The sequence below is a fragment of the Gallus gallus genome, chromosome 9 (genome assembly GCF_016699485.2).
Source record: "Gallus gallus isolate bGalGal1 chromosome 9, bGalGal1.mat.broiler.GRCg7b, whole genome shotgun sequence".
NCBI classification, from domain to species: Eukaryota; Metazoa; Chordata; class Aves; order Galliformes; family Phasianidae; genus Gallus; species Gallus gallus.
The window spans coordinates 7,958,702-7,982,398 of NC_052540.1; the positions used below are offsets into that span (position 1 = coordinate 7,958,702).

At 40.8% G+C, this 23,697-nt stretch overlaps 1 protein-coding gene across 1 annotated transcript; it reads right to left on the minus strand.

Moving 5' to 3' along the window:
* WDFY1 (WD repeat and FYVE domain containing 1) lies at window positions 1–23,408 on the minus strand. Its single transcript, NM_001031310.1, is given in 12 exon segments — window positions 1–2,899; window positions 3,622–3,730; window positions 4,570–4,700; window positions 5,432–5,533; window positions 6,566–6,671; window positions 8,158–8,284; window positions 10,847–10,959; window positions 13,483–13,633; window positions 14,906–14,960; window positions 16,083–16,156; window positions 17,085–17,152; window positions 23,247–23,408. Coding segments are annotated over 12 exon segments (1,233 nt in total). The 5' UTR covers window positions 23,384–23,408; the 3' UTR covers window positions 1–2,839.
* Between the last annotated feature and the right edge of the window lie 289 nt (window positions 23,409–23,697).

Consider the following 23,697-nt stretch of genomic DNA (forward strand, 5'->3'; position numbering starts at 1 on the left):
TGAATATCAAGAAATATTTTATTATACATGTAATCAAAGTTTTAAAAAACAGACAAGAAGGAGCAAGGGACAGATTTATCTATCATTGCTTAACTATGCAGAGTACAGAAATACAACTAGTAAAGACTGAGCACATACTAATATCCTTTGCTCCCCTTCCCTGCTCCCAATGAAAGAGGTTATACAAGCAATATTAGTAAAGCCTCAAATCAAGCTTTCTCAGTAATTGCACACTTGAACTGATGTAGTTGGAAATATGTTCAGTTTCATGAGAGAGTATGTGTATTCAAAAGAGTTGTTTATAAACCAAAACACCATCTCTTTAGTGGTTTGTAAGCATTACTTGTTTAACACCAAGAGTATATTTAAATGACTTAGCAGCTGTAATTGTCTTGCTATATCTGAAATGACACTACATTTAAGTATATCAATTACAGAAAATAGATTCCTTAGGTTTAAGAATATGTAGTAGAGAATATATTATCTAGTGTCAAAACCGTAATGTAAGATAAGTGGTTGTCAAGAAGTGAAAGTATTCACAAAAAAGGGGAGGGAGCTGCATGCTGATTTGGGAAATGTTGACTAATCAGAACTAAAAAGGCTGAAGCTCAGGAGTACTGGCTGCAAAGGAGTTATTACACTTCAGTATAATTGGTATAGGAGTTTCAGAATACTTGGTTTAAAATGAAAACAAAAAAACTATTCATCCCACATCTACACTAAGCTTCCAGCTCAACACACAACCCTAGATCTTCCTTACCACAGCACGGTAGTATTTTAAACAGCTCTATCCATGTAACCAATGTTCTGCCTTATACCCTGCAAGGAAGAAGACTCCCATTCTCTTCCAAAATCAGACAGGAAGAAGTCTGAAAGTGAAAGCAGAGTGTTATCAGGGCTTACTTACTCCCTTCAAACACTCAGCTTTCTTCCTGATTTACAGGGGTGAAGGCCTTCACAGCAGAAAGCTAAGTTTTTCTAGTACAAGCTGATTTACTCTCAATAAGAAAAAATAAACCTTTACCAAAAAATGTAAGCTATACAGCATGTATCAAGGGATGAATCAGATCAGTTTGACAAGTGCTAAATCCTAAATTGAAGGCAAGACAATTTTTGGGATTGACACAAAAGATTGGTTTATTTTTCATTGGCTTAACATACCTGACAAATTAAATGACTCCTAGCAAAACTTCTGGAGAAGGGCCAGGGAAAGGTAGACAAAGCCAGATCCAAAATAACAGTAACTACCATATTCTGGATTCTAATGCCCTTTTGAAGACTATCAGCTTTTCGGCTTAAAACAGAAGAGAATCATGGTTTATTACTTATACCATGATCTTCATATACTTTAGCCTATAGCATGGTCCGATGCAGATTATAAGTGTCAAGTGAGATACCCAGGTCTTGAATTCACTAACACGCATAGCACCACTTGATCGTTGCTGCATTAAAGTCAGTCTAATCTCCTAGTTAGAAAGTGCCTGCTACCTCTGACAGTTGTACATTACCTACTCGGGGCCAGATGACCTACCCACATTTTGTCTTCACAAATACGCACCTGTTTTCAGAGAAATCTAAATAGCTCTAAGCTTAGAACTCTGGCATGTGACCCAAGCTTTTAAAGTTCTCAGAAGTAGGAAATTCATACAACTGACACACCAATTTATTGCTAATCTCAGTTATTTCCTGTATATGCCAAATACAGTTTTTAAAGCCTCCCTGTTCCTCTTCATACTTCTCAGCTTTAAAATAGGGCAGGATCAATACAGATCTTAGAATTAACAGACTTGGGTGCAGGGCAAAAAACAGCAGCTGTTCTGTATCTCAGTAACTACTGCTTTGGAAAGTCTTGGTATTTATCAGTTTTAGGCAACACCGAGGCAGTATTTAAATGTATGCTGCATTTTAGCAGAGACAGGCTACCTACCATCAAAGAAACATCAGCCTTTCCACAGGAAAAAGTCTCTAAGACTTAGATGGCCATTTTTTCTTAGCCATAACATTTAACAAGGCAGATTTACTTAGCTTCCCATTCTAACAGCATTACAGAATTGTCAAAGCACACAGCTCATACCAATGGCCTGGCTTTAAAGTAGAGTAGCTGGGCTGCACATTTTAGTAAGACCTAGAGAAGTTTGTTAGCTATGCTAAACCTCTACTTAAGAACCTAGAAGTGTTTGAAGAACTATCAACTACCTAAACAGTCGTCCCACAGAAGTGATTTCACTGGTGACTGAATTTGAAGACAAACACTACAAGAAAGTCAATAAAGGAAATCTTGTATGCTCAAAGGTTCTCTTACTATCTCATCTGAAAGAAGCTACCTGCCACTTCGAAGTATTTCCTCCTTCCATAGGAATAACCAACATACCTTTTGGAGGCAGTATTAACAGTGACTGCTCAAAAGTATTTATACAGACTTGCTTTTTGGAAGAGAGAATGAGTTATTTTCCTACTGGAACAAATTGAATGTACTATACTCATTTTACTCTGATAAGTTTAAGCTACAAAGTATCTGTACAAGATATATCAGCAGAGATAGCACATTGTTAACACTACATATAAATCAAGTAACAACAGGTCCTTTCATCAAGGTGTCATATTGCAGGTAAGCCATTTTACATTAGTCCAAGAGGTTGTGAAACTGCACTTCCGCACCAAGGAGATTCCTGGTGAGCTCAACAGAAAAGCTGTGCTCTTTAGAGGTGACTGTCCATCCTGGAACAGCAGCAGGAGAAGAATCAAGCAACCAGTGTTTGCGGTAATATTCTTAAGAAGGATTCCACTCATTGGGTGCATATTGCTGTACATAAGGTGCATAAACCTGTCAGGTATTAGATCAACGTGAAGAGAAGCCAGTTGCAAGGCTGCAACCAACTACTGGCGTCATGTCCCAGATCTAGAAGAAAATAATGTGGACAATTATATAGCAACAATAAGATCTAAAAGATATATCTCTAACAGGCACAGAAGCAGACAAAGACTTCTCTGGACATGAGGTAGTAAATCCTGTTTAAACTGGACTTGAGGAGGACAAGGAGGTATACCAGCCTTACAAACCAATTGCCAAACTTCAGGCTCAGAAAAATCTACCTTCTAGCAGTTCTCTGGAGGTCTGGTCTAAAAAAAACTGCACTATGCAGTTTGATATAAACATACTTAGAAAACAACAGGGGCAGCCTGGAACAGTCTTTGGTTCTGGCTAGCTTGGAGGATGCATAGCCTAAACATAACAAGATTCTACATCAGTCTGATTTCCACGCCACTATTTCATTAACAGGGCTTTTAGTGGCAATGCTCCAAGAAGCAAGGAAACTCAGAGCCTGCACTTTTTTTCATGTCTACATCTTTAAGACCACTAGCAGATTCTGCTACAGCTGACACCTGCTTTGTCCAGAAGACACCAACGGTAACCATTTCTGACAACTAGACTCTATACAGTGGACTTACAAGTAATTTCCTTATTCAGTTGCACAAAGGACAGTCTGCAACAAATCTGAATCTTGCTACACAGAACAGTTAGCTTTATAGCAACAGTTGTTGGAAAGAAAAACCTAAATACAAACGTCGGTTCTCTAACTAAATTTCTCTAACGGATGGAGGAAAGAGAGACTTGAATACCTTCACAATCCGATCGCTCCCACAAGTGACCATTAGTCCTCTGGAGATGTCCATGGACATGTGTGAAATGTTGTGCTTTCCTTCATGAAAGGTTGCCAGGGAAGTGCGGCTGCAACAGAACAGTTCAAACAAAACTCAGCCATGTGATGAAGTCTAATGGCACCACTACCGCAGTGGAAAATGAACTTCCAAGGAAAATCTTTACCTCCAGAGAACTGCAGTGCCATATTAAAGAGGACAGAATTAAATCAGTGAGTCGTGTTAAAACATTGCTTGTATAATTAGTTATACAGGTGTGACAATTCCTGACCTTCCCTGCCTGCCTATTAAAAATGCTAGAGCAGAAGTGGGAAATAACTTAAGTAAACAGTATTCTTCCTCATTACATTTTTACCTGTGAGTACGGTAGGACACAGCATCTCCTTTTCAAAAATCTTTTTGGTATAAAGACAAAAGGAGTGTTCCTTCACAACTCTGCCTAATGAGACAGTAAATGATGCCTAACCCAACTTGCTAGCATAGAAAAATAATGGTGGGCTGTGAAAAACACTGTTGAAGAAACAATTTTCAATGAGTGTGCATAAACTGATGCATACAGTCTGGCATCTGTGATGCATTATCAACCACCCATTTAGCAATTTTAAGTGCAATCAATAAGCCTTATCTACAAAGAAATAGAGATGAATTTGTTTCAACCCCAGATTTGAGCTCATGAATAAGAATAAACTGGATATAAGAGCTTTAACACCATATCTGGTCTAAATCCATTTGTAAAGATAGTTGAGGAATCTCTGCCATTATACTGCTTTGAGTGCCCAAAGCAAAGGCAGCCTATTAGTAGAGTGCCAGCTTAGCATATTTGCATAACACTATGTGAAGACTGATAGCAAGCACAAGAGTTTCAGCACCTCAGCAGCATCACTTAAATTATTACTCCTTAATACTCACTCTTCATCCTTGATTGACTCAAAACAGGAATCACAGACACGGACCTGGAACTCAAATCCCATGATGGGGTAACTTGACCGTTTGGTACTGCACTTGCCACATACTGCTTGCCCACATTTTCTGCAGTGATGCTTCACGGAAGAAAACAAAAGACAAACAAAAAAATCATTACATTGTACCACTTGACCATTTTATGAAATATTTGTTGAATAACAATATGTAAGGAAGCCTTCAGTTCTTTTAAGCTCAAACCAAACACTCTGGAGGTCTAAATGGCTTTCTTGACACCAGTAGCTTTACCTCTGTATCCTTCCTGCTCATCTCTTCTCCTTTCACAATCTTATGAGAGCAGAGGAAAAAGTGTTGGACTGCCTACCAAGGAAATACAACTCCAAGAAAGCCAGAAACAGAGTGCCTCAGCGTCTGTCTAGACCCTCCAGGTACAAAGCTACCTGGATATGTTTCACACTGTTGTCCAGTAAGAGAAGGGTCACCACTGCTTCACTGAACTGGGTACTCCACAACACGATAGGCTGCAGTTTGCTCAGTTATGGGGAATTGTGTGCTACTTTACAAAACACTCAGTTATCTGTCCACAACTCCAGTGCACTGAAAAATTCAGAGAAACCCAAACGAGGACTCCCAGCACACTCTTCTCTGCCCAGTGCTACAAGTTTGATGCAACACTACTCAGAATTAGAAAGTTTCTTAGCATTACCCAGAAGCTGTGAGCTCACAATAAACACTCACTTCAAAGCAGCAAAAATACCAACAGTATAGAAGATCTAATTGTGTTAGTGATTTTGTTTGCTTTTTGCTTGAGTGTTGAAGTACAGCTAAACACTTAAATGAGTGATCTCACCTGTCTCAACCCTAATGTCTTTGTGTCCCACATTTGCTTTATATTCCAGAAGAAAGGTTGTTCACACTTCTGACAGGAATCACTTTCTAGCCACTGAGGAGCCTATAAAACAGAAGACATGAAAGCAATTAGAATTCTCTCAGCCAAGAAAGTTTGTTTTAAGAACACACAGTGAAGTTTTACTTGGAAAAGTGCCACCTCAGCTCTGGATATTAACACATAGATTACCTTGGGTACAGTACACAGGAAGTTAGTACAAAACACAAACAGAATCTCAAGTCCTACAGTTGGTTACCAAGAGCTACACACCTCCTGCACTTTTTAAGCCCAAAGCTGTATGTGATAAAAAAATAAATTCAAACATTCAAAGACTGCAGCTTTGGCTGCCTAGATGATATCCAAGTTCTGAAGAGAGATTTTCATGCTAAAAACACTAGCACCATCACATACAGCATTCCGTGTGTTCAGCATAGGTCAGAAAACATTTCTTAATCGTGACAGTTGAATATAAGACAAAGCAACAGGACAGGGAAGGCTGAACCTTAAATACACCTTGTGGGAACAACCAACGCTAACTCATATGACAACGGTTAATGAAAGGTAGCAGTAATATGCATCTTTTCAGTTCCTATGGTGAATATGAATCGATGCAGAGAGAATGTGGATGGCAAGTTCAGTTGATGCGTTCTGAGGTCTTTAGTAAACAAACACACACACTCTATGGACTGAATCTCTACATTTTGACTTGCATCTCAAAATCAACATCATTTATTTATATTCTTTGACATGAGTTGAGAACTTAGTTCAAGATTTCCAAAGTACAGTCCATTTGTTTCGGTATTGCAAAGGCCTGCCTACTTTAGAGTGTTCCAGCAGCAAGGGCTGTAGCCATTCCAGGCTCAACATGTCTCACTGATATGGGAAGCTAAGCAGTCCCAAGCCTGTCCTGCACATCTATCCATTACAATGCAGTATGGACAGCCACTAGAACAGAGCAGGTTTTAAAGACATTGTTCAATCTTAAAGTTTCAGACAACACAAGGAAAACAGATAGGGTAACAGACTAAGAAAATCCATGTCAGCCTCCAGAGAGGAAAAACAAAAATACAGCTTTTACCTAGAGCACGATCTTACCTCTTCTCGGCTGATATCCATGTTCCAAACCGCAATTCCTCCATCAGCTGAGCAAGATACTAGCTGCCGTGTCAGTTGAATGTAACAGATAGCCTGCACCTTGTCACTGCAAACAGAGGACACATTATTTATCCATAGGCATTTAAATCAAGCTTAGTTTCCCAGAAAAGCCTGATTTATCATTGTAAACTTACCTAGAAAGCCAAAGTTGATTTCCAAACACTTTTTGCTAAATCTACACAGAGCTATGATGATGAGTGAATTGATGCTGCCATGTAAGCACTACTCTAGCATCAGGATGTTCACTAGAACAGTGTTCTTACAGGCTTGACCAGAATACCAGAGGTACAGCTCCATATTAACATTTGCTGGCAGAAAGCACTGACAGTGAGCAGAGTGCAATTTGTCTCAGAGCACGGGTGCAAACTGTGTTAGCAAGGAGAACCACTTACCAAAACACAGACAACTGGAAAAATCAAGAGAAAAGCATGTTTCAGGATACAGCTAGAAAGCAGATGGAGCTTCTACTTTGGCTTTTAAACCACAGTAAGTCTGTAGTTGCAAAGAAAAGCATGCATTCACCAATAAGACAGACAGCTGAATCCTGAACAGAGCCATGGCAAAGTGAAAGTCAATCCAAACAAACTAAACAAATGATCTCAGAAAGTATTAAAATGCTTTGCAACATCTAAGTTTAATTAAAAAAAAAAGCCATTCTGCTTTTCAGAACTTACTTTCCCATTCAATATGAAGTTTGATGCTAAGTGAGATGTTAGATGAGAAACTAACAGTGTTGTTAGTCTTCACTAGGATACACGATGCAGCAGTAGCAGCAGTATAAAGTCCTTCAGTCACTGACACCAGTTACACTTTTGTAATCAATACTCCATTATTAGTTCTTTAGTCATAAAACTAAATCCTCAAGATTTAACAACAGTTCTAGGCCTAAGGCCTAGAGTCTTGATAAAAGGTGGATGGAGGCATCTACAAATTACACAAGAAGAGAATGCACTATACGAATATATCTTTAAACAACAAGGTCTCTTTAACCACTGCATTTCTAAGTAGAACGTATCTTCAGTGGTGAACTGCCTGTCAGATTGAATTAAGGCCCTAGATTTAAGAGAAGCCGGTAGACAGTGCTGTCTCTCTAAAAAATACTGATTAAAATACAGACAACTACATAATCCACAGAACAGTGGAGATGTAACATGCTTTTATGAAATCTAGAGACTCACTCCACTAATTTAGTTTATCACCTCACAGATCCTCACAAGTAACTCAGTTAAGTGTTTACAATACAGAAGCATCAAACTTTAAGTAAAAGTTCAAGCAGTGTGATTCAAGCAGAGACTACTTTTATGTCACCTTCTCATTATCCATGGTTTAGAAGCACCAAGCATGACCAAAAAAATGTTATCAGTAAGCACCTTCCTAGTACTGATTACCCTTCTTTTCCTCAGATGTCTTCAGTTATGCAAAAAGTACTCTTTGTTATTCAAAAGATTTAGACATTTTGCCATGCTATTTAGTCTTCCTAGGACTCTGTGTTTGTTACAGAACATTCAGAAAAGAAAGACACCATTACATACTGATGACCCTGGAGCAGCAACGTTCTCCCTTTCCTTCCACCAATATCCCACATGATAATGCTGTGATCAGAGGCACCCGAGAAGAGCAGTCGTTGAACAGGATCCCACCACAGGGAAGTAATACTTCCTATGAAAGAACATTCTGAAGTTAGGTCTAAGGGAATGAGTGCTATTAAAGTGAAACCTGACATACTCCCTTAATGCAGTAGCATATAATTAAAGCTTTAAGGCAAAGGACAACATGCAACTGCAAGATGTAGTCTTGCTAGAGAGGCTAGAGAACAAAACCATTCTGAAGAAGAATGTTAGAAGCAAAGCATATTTCAGAAACTTTGAGAGTTATCAGTTTTCTGCCCCTTGTATTTGTCTGTATGGTTTTAAGAGCTGGCAGGTTGTTATGTGATCCTTGAAAGGTGAAAAGTGTTAAAGCTTTCCAAGCAGAAACTAATATCCAGAATACAGTGGTTAGAGACTTAGTGTACAATATTCATAGGTAAACCAAGCCCTTTTCATAACTATTTTTAACATGAAAATAATTGGAATAAGAAACTAAGTGACCACTTAACTGGGAGTCTGTCAGCCAATTTGGACACTGTACTGAACTACCAAATCACTTTCAGAAGGCCCAACCTGACTGTGCCTCTCCTTATTCAGATGAAGAATTCAGTCATCCAACAGTACAAGTCAAACTAAATCTGATATGCACGGTAATATGATAGGAGACTGAAGTAGTAATTTTGTCACTCACACCACCTACACTTTTGAGGTTGCAGGAACTTTTTTTCCCCTGCTTATAGACATACTTCCCTTTACCTAAAGCACCCTTCCATTGTTCAGTTTTTATCAAGTCTTGTTAGTCTGAAAGCAAGATGAAAAGTAATTATAACCCAAAACATTTCCTTTCAGCTCTCTGTAGCAGGAGATCTGTCTTGTCTCTCTTAGGACTATTACCGTTTTTAGACTGACCCATTTGAGAGTAGTTATCTCAGAGAACAGTGACCACCTGTTCCATACAAGGCAATTTAAATGTTATTTTCAGCATTACACAGAGTGGCCTATTAAGTACAGAGAATTCTGGAAGTTGACTTTTGAGGGATAAGCTCAAAGATATTTAAACTGCAAAGTAAACAGTGCTTGCTTAAAAAGGCACAGTTAAAGCAAGCACTGGAAAGGAAACAAGTCAAAGGAAGACCTCTGAAGTCTAGCACGCACAGATTATTCAGAGAACTAGCTGCCATTCAGGTGTAGGGTTACCAGACCTAGGGGATATTGCACAGACACCTGGGAAATAGTCTACACAACCTGTTTTGCTTTAAGAAGGGGAAAAAAATGGAAGAGCTCTAATTACGCCAACGTAAGCAAAACCTGTTTCTGTCTCTCTAGTTTAACCAGCTTTTATACTAGATCACTTCTTAGTTTTGAGTACCACAGTACTCTTAAGTAATTTATATATAAGCCAACATTGTCTGCCACGCAGACAGTGCTTGGAAGCTCACTGCAACTCAACAGATGGAATATGCATCATGACATCCAGACATGCTGCTTCCAGACTAACAATACCATCTATCAAGGAGATGCATTTGAATACAGATTGCTGCAAAACATACAGAGGAGGTAAAGCAGAGCCAGGAGGATTATTCTGCACTTAACTGAAGCAATCTGAAACTGCTTGAAAGCAGAAGATGCATTTATCATTTGAAAAATTCCAACTTGCCTCTCCTACTCAAAGCCAACTTTGTCATTTTGCAGTTGCCTGCAAAGCAGGAGTCTACCCAGCTTTAGCAAAGTCTACTTTATACTTAAAGCTATTAGAAAAGAGCCTTTTCCAATGGGCCAGATAGTCATGACCATGTAAATTCACCACTTCTCAAATGCAAATCAGTCAGCTGATACTGAAAATTGTCAGTAACACAGTAGTTACTGTCTCATTTCCCTCAGCACATCAGTAAATTATACGTTCCTTCTATAAGTCTGCATTCTTGCTTTACTCATTAGTGCAGATGATGGTTCCATACCATGTTACAGACTACTTGGTTCTTCATGTTCTTCATCTTATAAGGGCTTCAGCTATACTATATAAGATGAAACATTTGTCTTTGACTAGACAGCTGATGTTAGAAGGCTCTCAAAATCTCTTGCATATAGCTTAGCTTCTGCTGAACATAGGAAATCACAAACTAAAATCTCATAATTGAATGATCAGAGCAGGAGGGACCTCACTGGAAAGAATTAAACACCTTTTTAGTATCTAGATTTGGGCTTGCTCAAGCTACTTTTAAGTATCGGATAAACACTAGATCTGCAGAGGGAAGTAAGAAGAAAAGAAAAAAAACCAACACATTCTAGTTCTTTCTCTTCACCGTTAAGGAGACTAAAGTTTTTAAAGGTGGCCATCTAGTGGATAAGTTGCACTTAACTGAATGCATGTTTACCTTTATTTTCTCATCTACAATGAAAGTACTTCTAAGTGCATACAGGACTAAGGTTTCCCAGCAGCAAGGATGCATCTGCTCTTTAAGAAATAGTTAACTTGTGCAGCTTTTAAAGTTTTCTGATTACTATGCTGTACTAGTTGTTTATGCAGTATGTATCCTTATAGAGCTGCATATCCAACCACATGTCTCATCCTGAGGTACAACAGGGCATTATAACCTGGGTCAATTGGAATCAAGAGAAAGAGTCACTTTACCTTCATGCCCTTTGAGTGTTGTGATAACCGAGCATGTGTTCTGCTCAAGCTTCAGGAGAGTGATCTGTCCAGAATAATCACCAACAAATGCATACCGAGTTTCATGATCATATCTGAACATCAATCAAGGAGAAACCTCATTTGTTCTTAAAAGTATTTTAAGAGATTGAAACACAGAACATAGATGTAGCTACAAAGTCAAAACAAATTGGAAAAGTACGTCTTAGTACGCCAGATAAATTTTTACATAACCACTTCTAAGAGGGCTGGAAGCTGTATTAGCTTAATACTTTTCATTTCTCTCTTCTCACCCTTCCATACATAAAGCAAGTAAGACAGTAAAGAAAACAACAGACATAAGCCATTGGAGAAGCCATGAGGTAATCCATCCCATCATTTAAGACAATCTAAGTAGATTTAAACCATTTCTAGCACATATTTACAGCACAGACTTGTGATCTTCCACAAGAGATGCCTTAGGCTATTTGTATTACAGAGCTACCAGCAGAATTATTCAATTGGTCACTGGGTGTTATCCAGATTTATATCTACTAATTGCCCCTACAAACTCTCAGTTTCCTAGCATGTTATACCGGTTAGCACCCCCAGAACAGAAAAAACTAAAATCAAGGATGTTGACCACCCACAGCTATTTTATCTTACAAGTAGAAGCATATTCCCATTGTTCTAGCTACTGAAAACAAGAGGTCATCTTATTTATGTTCTCTGCTCTCCACTTTCAAGCTTCCTGATGCAGGTCCTTGATCACACTACTGAAGACTGAATAGTATTTCAGAAGGGGTTCTGCAATGAAACACTGTCACAGAAGCCACAATACATCCTAATAGAATCTGTTAACAAGGTCACAGGTTTTGCATCACAACAGTTTTCAGATATTCTATTCTTCCTACTGTGCAACTAATGTCTCCAAAAACTAAAGGATAGGAAGCTGGATGGAATCAGACCGTTTTCCATGCCTAGAAGATGTATGCTATTCAGGAAATAAGAACTAAGGAAAACCCCATACATCTGACACCACATAACCCAAGAGTGGTGTATTAGCAATGTAGCCTATTCTCCACAACAGAAAATACTAATTTTAAGAAATCAAGAGTACCAAGAAGTCCACCATAAGCAAAAAAGCAGAGGTTTTGCAATCTAAAAACACTCTGAAATCATTTAAGCCTTCAGAAATCTTGAGACAAATGAGTCACTTTCAACAAATCCATTAAGTTCCCGAATGTGTGATCCTTTCCTCATCTTGGAAGTTCATGCTAGCATAATCCCCGTTAATCCAGTAAAGAAGAGGCACTCCGCTGTGTTTTTCAGAAGCTTACATATAGGATCATTAACAAATGAATACCAGGGATTCTCCTGATAGAGAAATCAAGCAACTAGCACACACATCAGAAAGCCAGTTCTTCCAAACTGAAGTCAAAGGCATGATCAATTTGAATGTTTCAAATGCCACAGTCTTCAGTGGAAATTTACTTTGATCTTTATAGAAAAGGTTATATGCTTTTCTCTTCATAATAAACTGTTCCAGTATTTACAGTAGTGTGAACCAGAAAACCTATGGCATTCAGTGAGGCTTTGAAGCATCAGACTGTTCTGTGAGCTAGTCACATAATATGCACACCAACATTAACCCAATTCTGTATTAAACTTAGCCAAGGTGAGCAGTGTGTTCACAGGACCTAAAATCCTGACTTCTGGAACAAAGACAGCAACAATGAGCAAAACAATTACAATACAGCTTTGTCAGCTCTTCAGTCAGTAAGGTGGGCTCTGCACTGATGAGACTCCACAATGCAAGACAAGCTACTGGCAGCCAAGCAGCTAGCCTTCCTCCTAGTTTCTCAGCACTATACAGATATATAGTAATTCAGTAGGGTTTTTGTTTTTTAAAGAGATGTATTGATCTCTTTCTCATTTTGAATCAAGCCAGTTCTACAACTTCACTGCCATTAATCCTCGTACATCAGCCAGTACCTCCACAGTCACTGGAGGGCCACATCTAAACTGCTACCATTAACAAGCGATAGAAACAGTTTTAGGATTTATGGGATTTAAACCCATGTTCAGAAGTTTTGACATATGAACTATTGGTTTGTATGCCCTTTACATAAAGAATAGCCTGAAGTACTTACAGCTTAGAAGACAGTAACAATTCTTAAGCTACAAACGTTGCAGTTAAAAGCAATTTGCAGAAATGCAAACTGCACAAACTACTATTAGTAATGAATAAAGTCTCTATCTGACTAGTAGGTTACAGATTGTTCAACAGATGCTGCTGTGCAGTGGTGTCCTAAGTGACTTGACTAGAAAGAACACAGGCCAAGCTGTAGAGACAGTTACTAGTCATTTTCACAAGACGCTGCAGACCAGCATCTCAAAATTAGGAACTAGTACATATTAAGGTTTCTACAACTCAAGGTCACAACATCCCCTCCACAATCTGGCAAAAGCTAACAAAAGCACAAAAGCAGCAGTATTTAACATCACATCAAATAAAGGTTTCCAGACTTGCAAGAGATTTCAACACCAGCTTTTCCAATAAAAAAGAAGGAACAAACCGAGCTGAACGAACAGAGTACTTTTCCAGTTTCTGGGTACCAATTGTTTACAAAGGATACTGTAGACATGAAGCCCAAGAGGTGAAGTAATGTCTCCCCAGCATACTCCCACTCCTGGTGCACATCCAGCTGACGCACTTGTCATGACCAGTGCTGATAACCCACTCTGATGTCAGGCAGAAGGTAATAGCGGACACTCGATTCTGATGAGCTGTAGGAAGAAAAAGATTCTGGCTACTTTTTCCTAGAAATTGACATGTTCTTTACAGACAGAAGTCAAAGATGAGCAATGTTATACCATCACGTTATAATTGCCTATAGGCTAATTCAAAAGGCTAGAGTTGTCCTGTTCGGTACATGCCTTATGACTAGCTTAAGTGAATCAAACATGCCAGTCAGCTGACTTAAGCCTTTCTCCCACAGAGTTCAGCCCAGATACCTGAGATACTCTGATTAAGTAGCAGGTAAACCCCCAGCTTCCTCTAGTTAGGAAGAAAGGACTCATTGGGAATAATGTAGTACATCTAAAAAGCTTAAATGCTTTAAGTGCCTCTTACCTGATCCCAGGGGATCTATACTCAGACTCATCCTTTTAAGCACCTGAAAGTCTCTCTAATCCATAGCATTCAAACTGGTACCCATGATAACAACCAAATCCCACTGGCTTTGTTTAGAATGCTACCATCCAGCAAGAAGTTACATGAGCTTTAGAAAGCACTCTCTCCTGACCTCTAAGATGTAACTGTTCTATTGAACGAGTGACAAGTCATCTACTTTAGGATAAAGGGAGTCTTGTTGCTTTAAGAACAAGGCCTTGTTCTTGTAAGCAAGAACATTGCTTCTATTGGTGTCAGGGAGTCATAAGACTCACTGTACTTTGTTCCACTACATAATATGTAGCTCCTAAAGAGTTTCCATCAGGCCCTCCACATAATTATTCCAATTTTAACCAGCAATCATGTTTATATTTCTTGCAAGGATGCACAAATGCTGAAAATATAATCTTCATAAACCCTAAAATAATCTCTATTTCCCACGTGCCAGAAAAGGTCTTTTTCACCCCCTGCTGATCTCCCAAAAGACAGAGAAGGCGGAGACTCTCACCTTTAGCTAGAAGTAATCTAGCCCAGTAATTACAGAATGGAACTTGAAAATATCAACACACGCCTTTAGAAAGCTCTTACTCTACACATTGATGCAGTACAGCTACATCACTTCAAGAGTAACATCTGAACTCATTAGATCCGGTTCATTACATGTGCAAGCTAATGATGCATTGAACTCTGGTAATGACTGCAATTCAGACTCAGCTGACTGAAGATTACTCAATAACAATGTTTCTCTTACGGTACTTACTCCCAACTAAGTGACAATTGGAAGAGTATTTGAACTTTATAAATCTCTGGCGATGCCCAGTTTCCCAAGCATTTTAGAAGCCCCTCCTTCATACAGACATTAGTGTAGACACTGGTTAACAGTTTACCTGGATAGGTCTTCACGAAGTTCATCTTGTTGAAGTCCTCTGAAATATGAAACTCCTAAAATCAAAGTGGAACTGTTAGCAAAGATGTTGCAGTGACACTGGAATGAGTTGTACACAAAAAAGAGCAATAACCTCACAGAATAGAATTTGCATAGCAGCAGTTTCCCCAGGCTGAAACACAGCACATTGATATGCCAAGTGCACATTACAGTTAGTATACTAACATGCCTTTCTACCATGGAGTATTTTCTGAGGAAATACTATAGGAGGAGATGAGACCTCATTAGCCCCCAGCAGGAACAAACAGAACTCCATTTTGCTGTATTTTTGATTTAAAGATCTGAGGCTTCATAATGAAGAGACAAATTTAAGTGAGTATTCTCTATTTGATCCATTAGAATATAGAAAAATGTTAAAGTTTCAGCTTACTGGTAGTTAACTATTTGTATTTCTGACATTCATTTAACATCCTATCTCCTTATAGAACACTTATTATTTTGACCTTAACTTCAAAGAGAAACCACTGAAACATCTGAAAGTCATGGGACTTTCCCTCCTTTGCCAAGAAAGATGGGAAGAATAAAAACTTGCTCTCTATTCTGCTGTATGTACCCACTCTCCAGGAGCAGAAGAGAAATTACAGCTGGTGTATAGCAAAACAGAAAGACTGTATTTCTCTATGGAAGCAAGAGATAACACATTGAACCTAACTCTGCCTCTCATACTTTCAGGACTAACGTTGAAATTTCAATATCATGCAAAGGTCTGCAGCAAGTCAATTCAGAGACACATGCACCTAGATACTGGGAGATCAATACCTCTGAACAGATGTAAGCTAGCTCATCACAATCCCTGTTAGTGTACCAGCAGGGCACTTCATCCAACTTAATATACTCCTTGAAATAATTAGCTACAAAGCATAACAATCCAGGCTCATTGCTACACTAATGCCACAGTGATTTCTTGAGTCTAGCTAGCTCACATCTAGGCAGGTAAATCCTTCTTTGCAGTCCTCTAATATGCAACTCAGGTGAACTGTCAAGGAGTCTAGCCATATAGTGATAACTGCATTCCAAAAAGAAAGGAAAGAAAAATTGTCAGCTGCCAGCAACGCTTGATACTCCCGAACAATCTAAGCAATTCTGATCCACATACTGAAAAAAGTCAAGCAACTTACCATGATGGCTCCATTATCCTGGCCTACAAATATTCGCCTGCTGTCATGATGATAAGCCATGGCCGAACAAGGAGCTGTCAAAAAAAAGAGCAAGCCCATTGAAGTTGCTTAACTTGAAAATTACAAGAGGAATACAGTGTTGTAAACCAATACCATCTCCTCCAACATCCTCAGAAAACATTGCCTTAAGTGCATTTAGTTTTAAAGCTACAGAACGGTCTGGAACACTGCAGTGATCAGGGACAAATCGATTACTACAGACATGGTTTATTCTGTAAAAGCCTTTTTAGAGCTCAATTTGAATAGTCTGTTTTGAGAACTGACAAATGGAACAACTGCTGTAGTTCAGACCAACTATCAAACAAAAAGATTACAGTTGGCATTTAGAATCCAAATCCTAGGCTACTCAGTCTACAGCTGAGAAGACACGGAACATCAGGGAGACTAACTCTTTGGTTTTCATTTAACATTTGAATACAAATCACTTCAGAAATCGTCATTCCAAAGACTATCCTTGATTTTACTGGTGATTTACTTCATCATGGTATTCTGTCTTTTTATATATACAATAGGTACCTAGACAGGAATTCTACACTAAAGAGTCTATAGTAAACATTCATGCTAGGGGATGCCTAGTACTGACACTCAAGATCTGAAGCAGCTACTCAATATTAATTTCTTAATTATCTAAACGTTTAAAAGTAATAAAAAATATATACCTTGGGGAGCAGAGAACATTCTTTCAGTTAACAGTTTGAAAAGTTTACCTATTCAGCTGATGAGCTATTTGCCAGCATTTGAGACGTCTTCAGCAGCAGATCCACACAGCAATTTACCTGGTGAAGGATCTGGTTCATAACAGAACACAGCTAATTTCAAATTAAAGCCTGGGGGAGAGTTGTTGCAAAGCTCCCAAATTGAAGCTCACCAAGAGAATCCAGTGTTGAGGAAAGAAGTATGCTACACTTGGCCATCACTTACCATCTCCAACATTTTACTTACATGACATGGTGTGATAGATGCTGGGCCAGTATTGTCCGCTGTCTCTCTTCAGCCATACTCGTATTGTTCTGTGTTGTGGGAAAGGCGAGGAGAAGACAGTTGTAAGTGCATCACCATCTGAACCAGTTTATTACTTCAATATCAGCTCCAGGGACACAAGAGAATCAGCAGTGAAGTAGAAAGTTTTCATCAATTAAACATGATGCTACAACAGACACACCTGAAGGGAACTTACATCAAGAAATTAAGAGCACACATGTAGACAGCGTTAAAGTTATTACAGGTCTACTTGAGAGTTCCTCTCCAAACTGCTGTGTGTCTTCTTTGTTACTATTTAAATTCAACTTCCTCATTCCTAAATGGAAGAATAAGTGATCTGTAAACACAAGTACCTGGAAACCGTTTCAAGGGACTTCAAATCAGGGATGGATTTGCTAAGCCACACTGGATCATTAGTAAGAGTTTAACAAGAGTGTAGAAGACAACAAGTATCTTGCATCAGGAATAGAACTGTTCAGAATAGGCTGAAGATGCAAAGGTAGCACTCTAATTCTGTAATTCCTGTAAGAGCTTTCCTTTAAAAAGCTACTCATAAAATAAAGTAGACAACACCTACATTCTTAACATACTACTTCCCTCTTCTAAAAGATGAAATCTCTGCAGCTGAGTACACACTACCTCAAAACAATTAAGATATTCAGCTTTTGAAAATATACTTTTCTACCAGCTTCAGTGGCAAATGCATATTACTCCAGTTCAGTTAATACTTTGCATTAAGATTCTCTCTTAAAAACTATCACTTCCTCCTTACTCTAATTCATACTTTTGTGGTATGGATTTACCTCATGGTCAACAAGTTAACACTTCAGCCACCACTTCCCAGCAACATGCTTCCACATCATCCTTATGATTCCAATGCCAGCTGTAGCAGAGGTTAGCTTTTTCAAGCAGTTAAACAGCTTTACCACGCTCAAACTAAACTGTTCTGAACATCTCAGACTGCAGCTTACGCCCATACTAATTCAACCCTGTCACTTCTAGCCAAAATCAAGTAATTATTTTTGCTGTAAACAGACTAAACTGACTAAGAGTTACTATAGCAATTGACATAATGCACTGTTGATTTTTCCACAGTAAGCTTTGTTTCCTCCCAGCATTGTGGTGAATTGCCCTGGACTGGGAATCCACACGAAGGAAGCAAGGATGTGCTTTTTCTAAACAAATTTCTAAGAGGCATCATTTCCACAGTAATCATTAACTATACAGTTGCTTCCTAAAGTTGACAGTCTAAGCAAACAGTTGCCAAAGCCAGCAAAATTAACTTCTGAAAGCTTCTTACTTCAGTTTAAGTAAGATTTTAGACTTCACTAAATTCATGCTTGCAAAGATAAGCAGTTAGACAGCTTTCTATCTAATTACATAAAGCTCTCAGCAAAATCTGAAGAGATTGCCTCACAACGGTTCACTAACAGCCCATGTCAAGATCCCACTTCTCAGTTCTCTCTCCTACAGACCCATAGCTAGGGCCTGTCTCCTTTTCCTTGGGAGAATTCATTTGTGAAATACCAGTTCTTAAAGAACTAAGCAAGTTCTCCAATAATACCACTTCCACAGTCTCCTTCTGCCATGAAACTGTTTTAACACAAGAACCACGGTGTCAATTCAAGTCTTAAGCACTCTGCTCAGAACCTGGTTTTTATTTAATGAACAGGCCCTGTGCTCAGTACCAGAAAAGAGTTGGCTGCTACTCACCTTTCTGCATGCGCTCCCTATTAAGGGCCTAGAAAGACACAGGTTTGTTTGAGGGTAGTCTCAGTATGGATGTAAAAACGTCAAAATGCATTAAGGGTCAGTCAGAGATAAAAACACACCTTTTAAATTACAACAAACTTGGATATATGAGAGTGGTGGCAAGATTTTTTTTTAAGGCCTGTAAACTCCCATAACATTTAATATTATTCATGTAAGAGCAATTCAAAGGGGTTTGCTTGCTTCATAGTAATACAAAACACAAAACCATCTTGAAGCAACACCGAATGTGGCCTTACCAACTTGCAGTGATTTTCTTTGTTTGCCAGTGTTTCATTAACAGAACAAGTAAGCACCAGATAGTGATGGGGAAAAAGTCTGGGCGTTGAACAGGGAGAAGAAAATCCCTCAGCATTCCTACAGCATTTGTGGCTCGTGCAACGTATGCAGTCCTCTAAAGCCAAATGCACGTGTCAGGGAAGAAGTGGTGTAAGATCAGCAGGCAAATCCCAACTTGTCCCAGTACAAACAGCTGTACAGGTACCATGCCACTACATTAGTCCCATCTTTAAACACGTTCACATCACTAACAACTGCCCTCATACCTGAGATCAATCACTAACAGTCGGTTTTCTGGCAGGAACAGAAGATTGCATTTTTCTGGCAGTCAAAATAAAGCAAAAGTACGTAGACTGCTATTGACTGTGTTCCCAAAACAGCATAAGGAATCTGGTATAACCACAGTGCAATGCCAGTTCAAGGACACACAGGCAGCTGATGCTTTTTGTCGATTTCTGCTCATTAAAGCATTAGTTTTGACCAACATTCAAATCCCACAACTAGAAAAACTAACACTGCAATTTAAGCAGCAATTCCAATCCAATGGCAGCTGCTGGCTGTCACAGAGCACCAGTACTCATGTATGCTCCAATTTCTACAGACCCTGTTAGATTGCTATCAATACAGAACCTTCACCTTGCTGCACTGAGGGGCCCCTACACTACGTTATTATCCCTCAGCATCCACAGCTACAGCGGAGAAACACATATCCTGCCTTTGTTTGTTGAGAACAAGGACATGAAGGTCAAGCACAGAGATCTGACCATCACAGAGCCGTGCAGCCCACGCTCCTTCTCAGATCTGAGAAGCCACACAAGCCAGCTGTGAGCAGCAACCTCACCTACAGGAGGCTGAATGATGTGCTGCAAGCAGCTTCAGATGTAGCCTGGGAGCTGGGGGCAAGCAAGTTGCCAGCAGGAGCATTGAGGTAATTAACATTACCAGGAACCTTCTGAGAAAGCTTCACAGATGGTAAGATCCCTGACTGAAAGCACAGATAATCCTGCAGGTATTCCTGCCTCTTTTTGGGCTTCAGAGCACACTGGATTTTTATTGGTATTCACAGACCCACTACAGTATTTTTTGTATCCTCAAATACAAACAGAGCCATTATTTCTTAATGTAGAAAATATCACTTGATAGATAGAACTCCCACGCTTCTAATGAAGATAATCCACAATGTTCACAGAGGATGTTTTCCTGGCTACCTAACTTGTAAACACATTCCTGTGACTGGTTATTCTGAAATGCTTGCCAGCCTTGGCCTATTAAGGTTTAACCAAAAATACTTGGGCCCTACTGTTTTGGTATACAGCTCAAATGGGCTGTACGTAGCAGCTCTTTGCTTCCTGAACTCTGTATTTGCTCACTGCCTGCAGCAGTGTCTGTTCTGCAGCATTAACACCTACGCCCCATTTCTATGGAACAAACAGGAGAGTAAAAAGTTTGATAACATGTTAAACTATAGGTGAAAGATAGGTGAGTGAGTAGGCTTTGATGTACTGTGGGAGGTACCTCTGATTAAGGCAATGCAGCGCAGCAGCGTCTGAAAGCTTAAAGATCTCAGCAGCTCCTTAAGGCAGGCTGCAAGAATTGAACTTCAGAAGTGCAAAGCTTCTCTCAGAAATTAACACACACCAAAGGCAGAAAGCAGCCTCTCTTCTCTTCGCACAGCTCTGTAACTGACATTAAAACATGCCCAGATAAAGATGCAGCTGCATTCTCAGCTCTTATCAATGTAATCTAAGCATGCAGGCTGCTAACCTTCAGCATTATACCTCGAAGGTTAAACAGCAGCACTGCCTGCTACAGGCCTCTGCCAGCTGTACCACGCCATTTCTTTTCAGGGTTAATGCAGAAGTGAACTCTTCAGAATTGCTACTTCCTTATCTCTTCCTCGTGAAGCACATCAAATCAAACTCAGTGCAAGCATCTTAAGATTCAACCCACACTGCCACTCAAAAGCCAACTATACCCTGCACATAGAGGTTGAATCAAGAAGAAATTGCTCGGTCTCATCCCAAACCTGCTGTCTAAAACAGATTAGTTTTTTTTTTTTTTTCCTGTGGGAAGGGCTGAGACCAAGACCACGTTTCAGCCAAAGCCAGAACCACTAAATGCAGGTAAACATCTCTGCTTGCTGCAAATGAGGTGCAATGACTGCCTCTTGTTGAGCCATAGCAATGTGTGCTGTTGCTTCAGAAGGTCAGAATTTAAATCCTGACGAATTTACATAGAGATTACTGAGTGCAGAAAGCTGTTTACCTCCTTACAAAGCTGACAATTACATTTGGAACCTTATGAAGCCCTACTGAGCTGCAGAATCAAACTCTGAGAAGGCAGGTGCTGCTCCCTGCCTTCTGAGGGATCACACATCTCAATGTTTCCCTTACGTCTTTTCCAAAGGGCATACCTTTTAGCATGCACTTTGCACAGTATGACATCCTGCAGCTTAAGATAATGAAAACACTTAACATTCCAATATTTGATTCTACAATTTGGGAAGCACACATGCCTTTAATCCTCGGATCCTGCTAATGCTGTGCTGAGTGCTTCCAGCACCCTAGAAGCTTGGGAAAGAAGACCAAGAAGATGGCGGTATAACCCTAATGCTGGTATTCCCTCAGGACCAGGAGTTACCACTTCAGAGCACATCTTTGAAGGCCTATCACAACAGGTACCCAATCTGCAAAGTAAGATTCTTTGGGAACAGAAGCCTTACTCCGAGTACATCAGAAAACTACTCTCAGATAGCCTTTAGATGACGTAAGGACACCTTTGGCCTGAGTTATCCCAAACTTATGAGCTTTTAGCATGCAGCAATGAGCTTTTACTCCACTCCTGATGATTGATAGCTCATTTAAGAATGAAACGTGCTAATCTTCATGGGGTAAAGAAAAATAAAAAGGCAAAGGGGAACAAATCCTATTAACCCTTTAAGAACTGCGTTTTGGTTTTATTTTTGATACATGATAAATAGAAACCAAAAGCAGAAGCTACTTGTTATGTCTGTCTTTTGCCAAAAAGACTAGTTCTAAGTGCTTGCTTTCCAGAACGCTCAGCTGGCATTTGTGAGCAAGTAATTCCAAGCATGCCACCGAACAATGCATTCTCACCACCTCTTCAGAGATGTGGAGATAGACCAGCACTCAGATTCCTCACGAATGCTGATAATCAGTTTCAATAAGCACTATGGTGGCTTCATATTCCTTAATAGCAAATACGTGTTGTCAGGTCACTGAGAACCATCACGAGCGCAGCAGGGCTTCTGTTATCCATGCAAGTGTGTTATAATGTGTCCTGTACACAGTTTGTTGCTTTAATACCAGAAGAATGATGAATTTCATTTAAACCAGGCCAAGTTAGCGCTCACCCTGTCCCACTCCTGCCTGGATGCCCCGGCTAACAGTAAGGTTACAAAGCAGGCTGTGCTGCTGCTAAGCCGTTCTGGTTGTTCTTCTAGACCTAACAACAAACACCAGAAAGTCCAGTTAACCTTAACACGGGTATACCTGACTGTTTCACCCACTAGAGTCAGGCTTTTCAAATGAGAATTCACGCAACAGTAATGCAAACTCGGATACTAACGCGGTGAGGTTATCCGAGCACCAAAGAACGCGCTCGTTTCAAACCGCGGCTCAGGTCTCGGACAGGAGCGCTCCCCAGGCCTCTCCCACGGCCGGTCCCGCTCACACTCACTTCCCGCAGCGCAGGTGGGCGCCCGCCGCTCTCGGCACGGCGCTGCAGGCCGACAGAGCCGCCCTCAGCGCTACCTGCTCCCTCCCTCCCGCTTCCACCGGGTATCCGTAACTACTTAACGCCGTTATGAACTCCAGCCCCAGCGGCACTGCACCCCGAGGGCCCCTCGCAGGGCGTTATAACCCGGCAGAGCGCAGTTGCAGTGATTTCCCGACAGCTGCAGGCGAGCAGTCACAGCCGCGCGCCTCCGGCACGGTGCGCGAGCACAGCCTCGGCCAGGGGCCATCCCCTCCCTCAGCCTCCGCCCGCCCGACGGAGCAGTCCCGGTTTCCCGCTGCCCCGCGCGGGGCCTCAGCGCGCCGGGCCGTCCCCTACCTGTCCTCGCTGGCCGTAATAACGCCGTCCTCCTTGGGGATGAGGAGCGCGGCGCTCACCACGTCCTGGTGCCCCTCCACCTTGCTGAGCAGCACGGGCCGGCTGCTCTGCGGCCGCGAGTGAATCTCCGCCGCCATGTTGGCGCGGCGCCCCTCAGCTGACGGCGCGAGGACCGCCCGGCGCCGCCCCGCCCCGCCCGGCCGAGCTGTGCCGTGTAGCGGCGCACACCCCGCGCTGACGTAGCGTCCGGTGCGCGGCGGCCGTACACTCTTGAGTAGAGGAGCGAGAGCGCCTCTCCCGCCGGCCGCGTTCCGCACGGTGGCCGCGCTGAGGGACGAGGCCTTTCGTCAAGGCGTGCCGTGCTGCAGCGTGGCCGCCAGAGGGCGCTGAAGCCGCGCTGCCGAGGGATGCTTGGCAGGGAGAGCCAGGCCTCTGCTTCAGCCCGCGCCAG